The sequence below is a fragment of the Rhinoraja longicauda genome, chromosome 13 (genome assembly GCF_053455715.1).
Source record: "Rhinoraja longicauda isolate Sanriku21f chromosome 13, sRhiLon1.1, whole genome shotgun sequence".
Classification (NCBI taxonomy): Eukaryota; Metazoa; Chordata; class Chondrichthyes; order Rajiformes; family Arhynchobatidae; genus Rhinoraja; species Rhinoraja longicauda.
In genome coordinates, this window is record NC_135965.1 from 37,708,219 (window position 1) to 37,721,085 (window position 12,867).

The 12,867-nt window shown below is 43.0% G+C and overlaps 1 protein-coding gene across 1 annotated transcript in view; it reads right to left on the reverse strand.

Annotated features, from left to right (window-relative positions):
• LOC144599654 (vesicle-associated membrane protein 3-like) overlaps positions 1 to 4,835 on the reverse strand; it is a 93,881-nt gene extending 89,046 nt beyond the window's left edge. Inside the window, exon 1 of the mRNA XM_078410819.1 lies at positions 4,450 to 4,835. Coding sequence (XP_078266945.1) covers positions 4,450 to 4,451 — 2 coding nt within the window. The 5' untranslated portion in view covers positions 4,452 to 4,835. The remainder of the gene's footprint in view (positions 1 to 4,449) is intronic.
• Positions 4,836 to 12,867: the final 8,032 nt, after the last annotated feature.

Below are 12,867 nucleotides of genomic sequence, written 5' to 3' on the forward strand. Positions count from 1 at the left end.
AAGATAGACTGGCGATTGATGCTGAAAGGATTGACGGTGGACATGCAATGGAAGGCATTTAAAGGTCGCATGGATGAACTACAACAAGTGTTCATCCCAGTTTGGCAAAAGAACAAACCAGGAAAGGTAGTGCATCCGTGGCTAACAAGGGAAATCAAGGATAGTATTAAAACAAAAGATGAAGCATACAGATTAGCCAGAAAAAGTAGCATACCAGAGGACTGGGAGAAATTCAGAGTCCAGCAGAGGAGGACAAAGGGCTTAATTAGGAAAGGGAAAATAGATTATGAGGGAAAACTGGCAAGGAACATAAAAACAGACTGCAAAAGCTTTTATAGATATGTCAAGAGAAAAAGATTAGTTAAGGCAAATGTATGGTAGAGTTCTTCATTAGGATGGAGAGTGACAAAGTCGATACAGAAACAAGTGTTCTGAACAAGGTCCCTTGCAGTCGGAAACAGGTGAATTGATCATAGGGAACAAGGAGATGGCAGACCAATTGAACAAATACTTTGGTTCTGTCTTCACTAAGGAAGACATAAACCGTCTGCCGGAAATAGCGGGGGACCGGGGGTCTAAAGAGATGGAGGAACTGAGGGAAATCCAGGTTAGTCGGGAAGTGGTGTTAGGTAAATTAAATGGATTAAAGGCAGATAAATCCCCAGGGCCAGATAGGCTGCATCCCAGAGTGCTTAAGGAAATAGCCTCAGAAATAGTGGATGCATTAGTGATAATTTTTCAAAACTCTTTAGATTCTGGAGTAGTTCCTGAGGACTGGAGGGTAGCTAATGTAATCCCACTTTTTAAAAAGGGAGGGAGAGAGAAAACGGGGAATTATAGACCAGTTAGCCTAACATCGGTAGTGGGGAAAATGCTAGAGTCAGTTATTAAAGCTGTGATAGCATTACATTTGGAAAGTGGTGAAATCATCGGACAAAGTCAGCATGGATTTACCAAAGGCAAATCATGTCTGACGAATCTTATAGAATTTTTCGAGGATGTAACTAGTAGAGTGGATAAGGGAGAACCAGTCGATGTGTTATATCTGGACTTTCAGAAGGCCTTCGACAAGGTCCCACATAGGAGATTGGTGTACAAACTTAAAGCACACGGTATTGAGGGTTCAGTGTTGAGGTGGATAGAAAATTGGTTGGCGGACAGGAAGCAAAGAGTAGGAATAAACGGGTCCTTTTCGGAATGGCAGGCAGTAACTAGTGGGGTACCGCAAGGCTCAGTGCTGGGACCCCAGTTATTTACAGTGTATATTAATGATTTGGACGAGGGAATTGAATGCAACATCTCTAAGTTTGCGGATGACACGAAGCTGGGTGGCAGTGTTAGCTGCGAGGAGGATGCTAGGAGGCTGCAGAGTGACTTGGATAGATTAGGCGAGTGGGCAAAAGCATGGCAGATGCAATATAATGTGGATAAATGTGAGGTTATCCTCTTTGGCGGCAAGAACAGGAAAGCAGAGTATTACCTGAATGGTGACCGATTGGGAGAAGGGGAGATGCAACGTGACCTGGGTGTCATGGTGCACCAGTCATTGAAAGCAAGCATGCAGGTGCAGCAGGCAGTGAAGAAAGCGAATGGTATGTTGGCATTCATAGCAAGAGGATTTGAGTTTAGGAGCAGGGAGGTTCTGCTGCAGTTGTACAGGGCCTTGGTGAGACCGCACCTGGAGTATTGTGTGCAGTTTTGGTCTCCTAACCTGAGGAAAGACGATCTTGCCTTAGAGGGAGTACAGAGAAGGTTCACCAGATTGATCCCTGGGATGGCGGGACTTACATATGAGGAAAGACTAGATAGACTGGGCTTGTACTCGCTGGAATTTAGAAGACTGAGGGGGGATCTTATAGAAACATATGAAATTCTTAAGGGGTTGGAGAGGCTAGATGCGGGAAGATTGTTCCCGATGTTGGGGGAGTCCAGAACCAGGGGTCACAGCTTAAGGATAAGGGGGAAGTCTTTTAGGACCGAGATGAGAAAACATTTCTTCACACAGAGAGTGGTGAGTCTGTGGAATTCTCTGCCACAGAAGGTAGTTGAGGCCAGTTCATTGGCTATATTTAAGAGGGAGTTAGATGTGGCCCTTTTTGCTAAAGGGATTAGGGGGTATGGAGAGAAGGCAGGTACAGGCTACTGAGCTGAATGATCAGCCATGATCATATTGAATGGCGGTGCAGGCTCGAAGGGCCGAATGGCCTACTCCTGCACCTATTTTCTATGTTCCTATGTTTCTATGTACTACAGTTGCAGCCACTGTCTTACACTAGGTACATTTGGGATGATAGCCAACAACATTATTCATTGTGCACTTCCGCTCATAAATGCATAAGATCTAGGAGCAGAATTAAGCCATTCTGCCCATCAAGTCTATTCCACCATTCAATCATGCCTGATCCATCTTTCCCTCTCAACCCCATTCTCCTGCCTTCTCCCCATAAATCCTGACACCCTCACTAATCAAGAATCTGTCAATCTCCACCTAAAAAATATCCATTCACTTGGCCTCCACAGCCATCTGTGGCAATGAATTCCACTGATTCACCACCCTCTGATGAAAGAAATTCCTCCTCGTCTCCTTTCTAAAGGTACGTCCTTTTATTCAGGTCCTATGGGCTCCGGTCCAATACTCTCCCACTAGTGGAAACATCCTCCCCACATCCACTCTCTCCTCTCCTTAAGGCACAAGTAAAAACTTTTATATTTGCTTCATTATGAAATAAAGTGATGTGCACCAATGAATTAATCCCTCATTTCTCAAATTTGTTTAGCCCTTTCCAATAATTAGGCTGGGTATTGTATAAACAAAATAAATCGGGGCCTGGTAGGTTATTTTATACACTAACACAGGAATGTGCTATACAAATAAAATTGACTTGACTTGACTTGACTGTTCAACGAATGACAGAGCCATTGCTATTTCAAGCAACATTTCCGGTTGGTGAAGTCAAAGCAGACTTAAAGTGCCCAGTGAGAAATGATGCGAAATCCCAGAATCAGCCCAAAGAGACTGGTTATTTATTTAAAAGATGGTTGTTTTGGAACTGTAGACACACATGACATTGACCTCCGCAAAATCATTCATTTAAACGAGTATTTTAAATGTCTCGACTCTGATGAATGAACAAAATGTAACAGTTTGATGTGGAAAGGAAAATCTTCAAACAACAGCATTATTAGTCGAGAAATGGAATTGTAATGAATCATTCAAGGATAAGTGTGGGGTTACTCTGATATTCTTTTAAACGGGCTGTAATTACAATGATCCTTAAAATCACGTTCAGGGGAAACCAAAAATGTTCGAATTAACTTTTCCTTTTAAACGTCTATGGTGTTCGGATAAAATTTCGAGGCATCAAAGTTGCTAGAATTAAAAATGATTGCCTTCAGCAGAGAGAGAGAAAACAAAAAGGATCTCAAAGTCAATTTGCCATCAAAATATGCCACTGTTAGGTCAAATATTGCTGCACGTTTAAACTGGGACTCAACATACGGATTGCTCGCATGCAAACAACGATGTCTTTGTACTTCACAAGGGCATGGATTTGAGAGCGCACTGACAATCGAATCAAATGCTTTTAATCAGACACACACATTAGTCTAATCCGATTTAAGATCTTAAAATACTGCTTTCAACAAGTAGTCACTCCTCATGTCCTGTTGGAGACATCTGCCACGTTATTTCCACGTTTGGTTTGTGGGGAAACCCACCCAGCATTCCCACAGGAACCCGTGTTATTTATTTTCCAAAGGACGATTCCTTTGGGTTTCAACCCGCGGTTGACAACGTTCCACCGACCTGAAACAAATTGAAGCCCGGTTGCTGATTACCTACCCCACCACCTCCCCAAATACGCTCAGCGACCGAAACAGGGGACTGGCAAGTTAGTGAGCACGTCGCTGGTCCGTGCAGATCGCACAGCGCCATACAGTACTGCCCACAGTGTCAACGATACCAGATATGAAACATGCATTTCTGCCTGGGCCCCTGGAGCAGTGTAGCAATTTCAGAGCAAAAGAACCAGAAGCGCTCAGCTCCAAAGAAACTCCCCACCCCACAAAAAAAATTAATAAAATAAAATAAATTCTCAAACCATTTAAAATTTTTCTTTTTGATATCTCCCACGTCTTCCAAATAAGACCAGGGAGAAATGGGGGGGTGGGGAGGAGGCTTAGCATTAGCACACATATTCACAGCTCCCACCCATTCAGCTCTGCCTCGAAGACTGCTCGGTCTTTCAGCACTAATGCACCGGGACAGCGGTTTCGCTTGTGAATTAGACCGAGCCCTGTGCTGTTTGTTCACTGCTAAGCAGACCCACTCCGTGTCAATATCAGGCTGGAATTACAAGAGCAGTTGATTGCAAACACCCTCCCTCCCTCCCTCCAGAGCCAGAGCCAGAGCCGGGACGACGCCCTCAGTTTTTCTTCGACCCTACTCACATTTTGTTTTTCTCTTCCTCGAGTTTCGGATGCTCAACAGGGTTATTATTATTGTTTTTTTGTTTTTTGTTTTGTTCCCCCTCCTCGACTGCTCCGTCCCTCGGCTTTCAACAAAGATGGCTATTGAACAAGGCAGCTTGACGTCAGTGATCCGGGTCGTTCGTTTCCCGGAGGCTGAGCCAAAAATACACAACGCAGATGCAAGAGTTACACTGTCATTGAGAAACAGGCGGAAGCGGAGCGCAATGAGAGGACCGAGCAATGATGCGCTACTATCAGGATGACCAGGGAACCCAACGCCGCCAGTCAATGAGCAGAACTTTCAGACGGACGGAGTCAAATGTAAAAAAACTGCCTGGAAAAAAAAAAAGAGAGAGAATCGGGGGAATCCAAATAGTCTTGCAGGGGAAGGCGAATTCAAGCAGGATTTAAATGGAGAGATAGGGAGAGAGTCACGCATGCCTGGGATCAAAAGTAGGAGGAACCAGCAAGGTGTGGTCGAGAACATATTACAGGAACATACGCAAAACGCTGGAGTAACTCGGCGGGTCAGGCAGCATCTCTGGAGAACACCAATAGATGGCGACGAGACCCTTCTGGTCGAGACCCTTCTGCAGATTGCGAGTCCGAGGAAAGGGGAACGAGAGATATACACAAGAACACAAGAAAATAGGAACAGGAGTAGGCCAACCGGCCCCTCGAGCCTGCTCCGCCATTCAATACGATCATGGCTGATCCTACCCCAACCCCCTTCCCACTATCGCCCTTCTTCCCACCCAAAAGAACCGTGTGATCTCCTGGGAGAGGCGAAAAACCGGATAAAAACCCAGGACAATTTGGGAAAAAAATCCGGAAAATTCCTCTCCGACCCCAAGCTAGGCGATCGAAACTTGTCCAGGAGATTACTCAGGTCTTACTATACTAACAATAGCTCATGTCCACTTCCCTGCCCGCTCCCCGTAACCCCTAATTCCCTTGTCTATTAAAAAACTATCTATTTATTTAACGTTCCTGCTTCCACAGCTCCCTGAGGCAGCGAATTCCACAGATTAACCACCCTCTGAGTGAAGAAGTTTCTCCTCATCTCAGTTTTAAAAGAGCCCCCTCTTATTCTAAGACTATGCCCCCTAGTTCTGGTCTCCTCGATCATTGGAAACATCTTTAGCGCATCCACCCGATCAAGGCCCCTCACGATCTTATAAGTAATTGGGACAAATAAATGGAAGATATGCGTAAGCAACCATAATCAAAGAAAGGAGGATCCCACAATGGCCCATTCTTGCCTGTGGGACGGGTGATAACGAGTTATACAGACAGTGGAACTCGACAGGATGACAGTAAAAGGTGTCAGAGGTTATGAGGAGAAGGCAGGAGAATCGGGTTAGGAGGGAGAGATAGATCAGTCATGATTGAATGGAGGAGTAGACGATGGCTAATTCTACTCCTGTTCCCTATGACCATATGACTTAAAATAGCCTGACAACCAGGATAGGGGAGGGAGAGATAAGGAGTTGTGATTACACTTGGTAATCAACAAACTGTACACATGGAAAGTACTATTGTATCATTGTACTATTGATTTTGACACAAGCCATCCACTTTGGACTAAGATAGTATAACCAAATGATAAAAACCTAAAAATACTGGAGGCCCCAACTGAACTATCACAGCCTCCTCCAGCTAGCCTTATGAGCATTCACCCAGTTGAATCTCAGTAATATTCACTGTAATATCTATAATCAAAGACTTGACAGCACCCACTGCTGAGTGCTTGTGCTCCAGGCATAACCAGCCCCCAGGTCAAGTTGCTCCAATACAACTTGCAACAATGGCACCTATCAGCTGGGTCTTATGAAAAAAACAGTCCCACTGCATGAAAGCAGGCCCTTAGCCCCCACCTAGATGTCCCATCTACACTAGTCCAACCTGCCCACATTTGGCCCTTATCCCTCTGAATGTTTCCTATCCATGCACCTGTCTAAATGTTTTTTTAAATGTTGTTGTCGTACCTAATTCAACTACCTCCACTGGCAACTCATTCCATATACACACCACCCTCTGTGTTAAAAAGTTGCCCCTCAGGTTCCAGTTAAATCTTTCCCCTCTCACCTTAAACCTATGTCCACTGGTTCTTGATTTCTCTACTCTGGGTTCTGTGCATTCATCCTATTCCCCTCATGAGTTGACACACCTCTGTAGGATCATCCCTCAGCCTTCTTCGTTCCAAGAAATTAAGTCCGAGTCTGCTCAACCTCTCCCTGTAGTTCAGTGCCTAAATTCCAGGCAGAATCCATGTAAATCTTCTCTGCACTCTTTCCATCTTCATCCTTCCTATAGCATATCAGCAGGGTGACATGGTGGTGCAGTGGTAGAGTTGCTTCCTTACAGTGCTTACAGTGCCAGAGACCCGGGTTTGATCCTAACTAGGGGTGCTGTCTGTACAGAGTTTGTACTTTCTCATTACCTGTGTGGGTTTTCTCAGAGATAGAGTCATAGAGTCATAGAGTCCCACAGCACAGAAAGAGGCCCTTCGGCCCATCGTGTCCGCGCCGCCCGTTACCAAACACAGTCTAATTTTAATCCCATTTTCCCGCATTTGGACCGTAGCCCTGAATGTTGTAGCATTTCAAGTGCCCATCCAAATGCCTCTTGGTTTACCATCCAAATACCATGTTTGGTTTCCTCCCATACTCCAAAGATGTACAGGTTTGTGGTTAATTGGGTTGGTTTAAATGTAAATAGTCCCTAGTCTGTGTAGGATTGTGTTATTGTGCGGGGATTGCTAGTCAGCACGGACTCAGGGAGGATTGCTAGTCAGGGGGGCTGAAGAGCCTGTTTCCGTGCTGTATCTCTAAACTCAGCTAAACTAAACTAAAAAAAACAAACTAAACTAAGAACTTGAAGGCATAGATGTATACCAACTTAATGTGGGCAAATGGGATTAGTGTAGATCTGAAAAAAGATTGGCAAGGCCATGCTGGGTCAGATTGGTAACTTGATCACTTTATAACTCTGACAAAATCCAAATTAATCAATTGCTACCTCATCAATTTACTCTTGAAGATGAGTATTGAGAGGAGATGTTGATAGTGTTACCTAGCATCACTCACTCACCAATAACCTGCTCACCGCAACTCAACCTAAATTTTCTGGAGGGGACCACTTGATTCCAAACAACTTGGACCAAATCAGTGAAGACGAGAGTGATTGCTGTGGACATGATTAACCAAGTGTGGCATCAAGGGACCAACATAAAACTCCAACACCAGTGAAAACATCAAGAGAAAACTCACCACTGGAAGGCGATTATTTGACAGCAAGCATCTCAGTTGCAGATCATGGCTACAGGAGATCCGAAGGGCAGTGACCTTGGCCCAGGTATCTTCATCAAAACCTTACTTCCGTTATTATGCCAGAAGTGGGAATAATTACCAATGGTTGCACACTGTTCAGTTATCTTCACAACTCATGCAATTAAGCAATCAGTGTCTTGTATACATCTCAGACCTGGACAATGTTTATGCTTGGACTGATATGGCAAATTATATTTGTGCCTGACCAATGTCAGAATATCACCATCAAGGGTTTGGCTAACAATCATGAACTGGCATTCAACAACAGGACTATTGCTCAATTCCTCATCCTTAATATCCCGAAAATAACGTTTGTCCATAATCTTAAATGGACCAGTTACAAACATAATGTGGCTATTGCAGCAGATCTGAACTGGTTGCTTTGTAGTGAGTAATCTAGCTTTCAATCAGTTATTTTGCTACATAGCTTTCAATCAAGGCATTCTTGTCATCAACAAGGCAGAAGTGAGATGGAGTGATGTCTATTTGGCTGGAAAGCTGCAGCTTCAACAATACTCAAGAAACTTATCTTAGACAAAAACGGCCCACTTTATGGGCACTCCATTCACCATGTTAAATTTTCTCCCATCAACATTGTAGCATGCCTACTGTGATTGTCATCTTCAAGGTGGATGCAGAATCTAACCACAACTTCCTTGAAAGCATCCTCTAGCATTCCCCTGAGATAGGTGCAATAGAGGTCATAGGCTTAAGCTGAGAGGGGAGAGATTTAAGAGTGATCTCAGAGGCAAGTTCTCCATTCAGATGGTAATCCATATCGGGAATGATTTGGCAGAAGAAGCTATTGAAACGGATGTAATTATGATTTTTAAAAGACATTTGGACAGATATATGTATTGGAAGGGTTTAGAGGCCTATAGGCCAAAAGTAGGCAAAGCGAATGAGCTCAATGTGCCAACTTCATTGGCAAGGAGGGTTGAAGGGCTCACTTATGCACTGTACAACTCTACAACCCTATGCAGATTGATATTTAGGCATTTGGACAAAGCAGGGCAATAAAGGAACAGACTTGTGAAGATAAATGACCCATCTCTCCACCTTTAATCGGACCTTATCTTGCACTAAACGTTATTCCCTTTATCCTCTATCTGTTCACTGTGGACGGCTTGATTGTAATCATGCACAGTTATTTTTGACTGGTTGGGACGCAACAAACAAGCTTTACACGCTACCTCGGTGCATGTGACAATAAACTAAACTAAACTAAAACTTTGTTCTTAAAAAGGAGATAGAAAAACTCCCTCAGTAAAACTGTCAAATAGAGTCAAAAGGAGAAAGAGAAAATGAAGAAAGAAAGAATCAAATACAATGATTTGGAAAAGATTCTATAAACAAATTAGGGAGCCACATAAAGAATCAAGTGCAAGAAACCAAAAAAAAAAGAAATAAAATCAGTACCCGGTTAAAATAAATAAACATTAGGAGGAGTGGTCCTTGGAACTGCAGAAGATTTGCTGGGAACAAGTCTAAAGGTGAAAATTGGGATGTTTTAAGAGGGAGAATGTTTAAGACAACAGCTGTATCTTTTTCAGTTCAATGTTAATTAGACTTGTGCATTGGAGCATAAAGTCATGCGTCTGAGCATTTAGCTGCCAGTAATGTTTACAAATGTCCATATTGTAGAGCGGGGTTGCAGTAAAATGCCAGTACAGGTGTTTACAGAATGATCATTAGTTACACTGCACAGTGTGTCCTCACAAAGGACAACATTCTTGAATTATATCCGCAGTTTGTCATGGAATGCATACATTCAGGAGAATGGAGGGTAGGAAAATGAAATGGAGACAGAAAATTATGGACTCACAGTCAATGAAAGGTCAGATGGCTCATCGATTGAGTCTTGCGATATTAGCAATAGGGTGAGCCCACTTTGTGACAGGCAGATCAATCCTGTGTTGTTTTTTTATTGCTGTTGGAATTACCACAGAATACTCAGGCTACAAAACACAAAGTGCTGGAGGAACTCATTGGATCAAGCAGCATCTGTGGAGGGAATGGACTAATCACATTCAAGGTGGCCTGAATGTCATCCCACTGTCCCTCATTAACTTACCTCCATTGATAAAGAGAGAAATCCAGGACTAATGTAACCTTTGCCACGGTGAAATGGCAGGAGAAACACCAGCCTGCATTTTATGGAGAAAAGGAATAGGTGACGTTTTGGGTCGAGACCCTTCTTCTGAAAAAGGGTCTTGACCCGAAACATCACCTATTTCTTTTCTCCAGTGATACTGCCTGACCTGCTGAGTTACTCCAGTTTTTTGTGTCTATCTTTGGTTTAAAACAGCATCTGCGATTCCTTCCTACACATTTAGCCTGCATTTTATCTTGTTTTTCTGATATATGCATGGAAGTGAATACTCTGGAAGGACAATGGTGAATATGAGGTAGGAAACAAGGTGTTGGGAGAATGCAAGAGGCAGTGTAACGCCCACTCGCCCTAGAAATGTAATTCAGTGATATCATTAGGGTTACTTGAGTTACTCAAGCACGTTGTGGTAGAGTTGCCCTCCATTCTCCTAGCTGTAGAGTTGCTGCCTTACAGTGCCCGAGACCCGGGTTCGATCCTGACTATGGGTGCTGTCTGTATGGAGTTTGTATGCTCTCCCTGTGACCTTCGTGGGTTTTCTTTGGGTGCTCTGGTTTCCTCCCACACTCCAAAGACATACAGGTTTGTAGATTAATTGGCTTGGTAAAATTGTAAATTGTAAATTGTTCCTAGTGCTTGTAGGATAGTGTTAGTGTGCGGGGATCGCTGGTCGGCGCGAACCTGGTGAGCCGAAGGGCCTGTTATCCGCATTTGTCTCTAAACTAAACCAAAGCAGCATCCGAAAGTTCCTTGTTTCTACTTCTTAATTCTATCACTGGCGCCTATACAAATGCTCAACCTTACCTGTAATACTCTCTCATCGAGCATCTGCATGTTACGGAAATGAAGCTGGTGGCAACACATTCTGTGCAGAGTGATGCTGCAGGCCTTGGTGTTGGGACAATTGGTATTGGTTGAGGGCTAGATATTGCCTTGTTGTTCTACAGTGCACTGCCCTGGGTTTCATATGTCTACCGGAGAGAGCAGACAATGATTCACTTAAACATATCACCCAAAAGGCAGAACTATGAGTCTCCCCTGTATATGCTGGGGTGTCAGCTTCGATTTTTATGTTGAATTCTTTGGAAGAGAACTTGAACCCACATCCTTTCTACCTAGAGGCAAGGATGCTTTTTGAATAATGGTTGACCGAAGAGTCTATTAAATGGCTATGTGCACAGAGAAAGCAATTCAAGATCAACACCAAGTTGAGTTACATTAGAATAAGGTGCAAAAACTAAAAATATATTTTAAGATTATTAATAAATACTTCATCACAGTTTGAATTAATTAACCCACGGATTTCTGAATAGTAATCACTACATTTCAGGAAACACTGAAGAAATAATTGGTTGTGTAGGCAGGTACTGCAGATGCTGATTTGACACTAAAGATAGACACAAAATGCTGGAGTAACTCAGCGGGACAGGCAGCATCTCTGGAGTGAAGGAATGGGTGATGTTTTGGGTTGAGATTGGTTGCATCAGTGTGGAGACTTTATTTGCTTGTTTGTTTGTTTAATTATTGTCACATGTTCCGAGAAATGGTGAAAAGCTTTTGTTCACGTGCTATCCAGTCAAAAAAAGACTGTACATAAATACAATTAAGCCATCCACAGCGAAAAGATAAAGGATAAAAGGTACAACATTTAGTGCAAAGATATAACATTGAAGTCTGATAAAGTCAGATTAAGGAAAGTTCAAAGGTCTCCAATGAGGTAAATGGAAGCTTAGGACCACAGTCTAGCTGATGTTATCAGTTGTCTGATAACACCTGGGAAGAAACTGTTCCAGAATCTGGAAGTATGTGTTCTTAAACTTCTGTATCCATTGCTTGATGGCGGAGGGGGGGAAGAGGGAGTGACCCAGGATGGGACTTGATTACATTGGCAGCTTTGCCAAGACAGCATGAGGGGTAGATGGAGTCGATGGAAGGGAGGCTGCTTTATATGATAGTCTGGGCCACGTCCACAACTCTCAGCAATTTCTTGCAGTCTTGGATGGAGCTGTTCCCGAACCAGGCTGAAAAGCATCCTGATAAGATGCTTTCTATGGCGCATTCTTAAGAGAAGAATTACATTTTGGTGTTTGGTTCCTCTCAAAAGCAAGTGGATTGCCACACAGCATGAGAAATGAGGAATGAGACCATGGTCTACTTTGACAGAAGTCGATTACTGTCTTAGTACTTTAACTTCTTCCCCACATGGTGGCAGCACCATTAAACTGATGGTAGAAGTGTGAAAATGGAACATAATGGAAATAGAGACTGGTAAAATACACACAGATTGGAGTTGCTTCTGCTGCTTACAAAAGATGAAGCAGGATACAGAAGATTAATTATACGTTAGTTAAAGAAAACAAAAGTAAATATTTATGTAGTGCGACGATCACTCCCATATTAATGTATGGATCGAGGAAATAGAAAATCAGAAAAAATTGACAAATTAAAGATTCTCTCAAAGATAAACACAAAATACTGGAGTAACAGATTACTGGAGTAATTCAGTGCATCAGGCAGTATCTCTGCAGGAAATGGATAGGTTACATTTCAGGACTGAAAGTCTGATAAAGACTCCCGACCCAAATCATCTATCCATTTTCTCCAGTGGTGCTGCCTGCCCCTCGTGTTAGTCCAGCACTTTGTGTCAATCTAAGGTGTAAACCAGCATCTGCCTTTCTTTTATATTACACAAAGATTCTTTCAAGAATAGGAATACTGTGAAATTCAGAGCTGAACTACTAATGAATCTTTAATAGAAACATGACTCGGAAAAATAGTAATACTCAAAAAAAAATTGAAGGAGGATAACAGCTATAATTTGGCACAAAAGATAATCTGCTGGAAGAACTCAGTGGATCAAGCAGGATCTGGAAGATGAGACAAGGGTATTAGGCCCTCAGCCTGAGGCCTTGTTGATTTAGGCAATAGGATAGTGAACATTTCAGGTCAAGAACC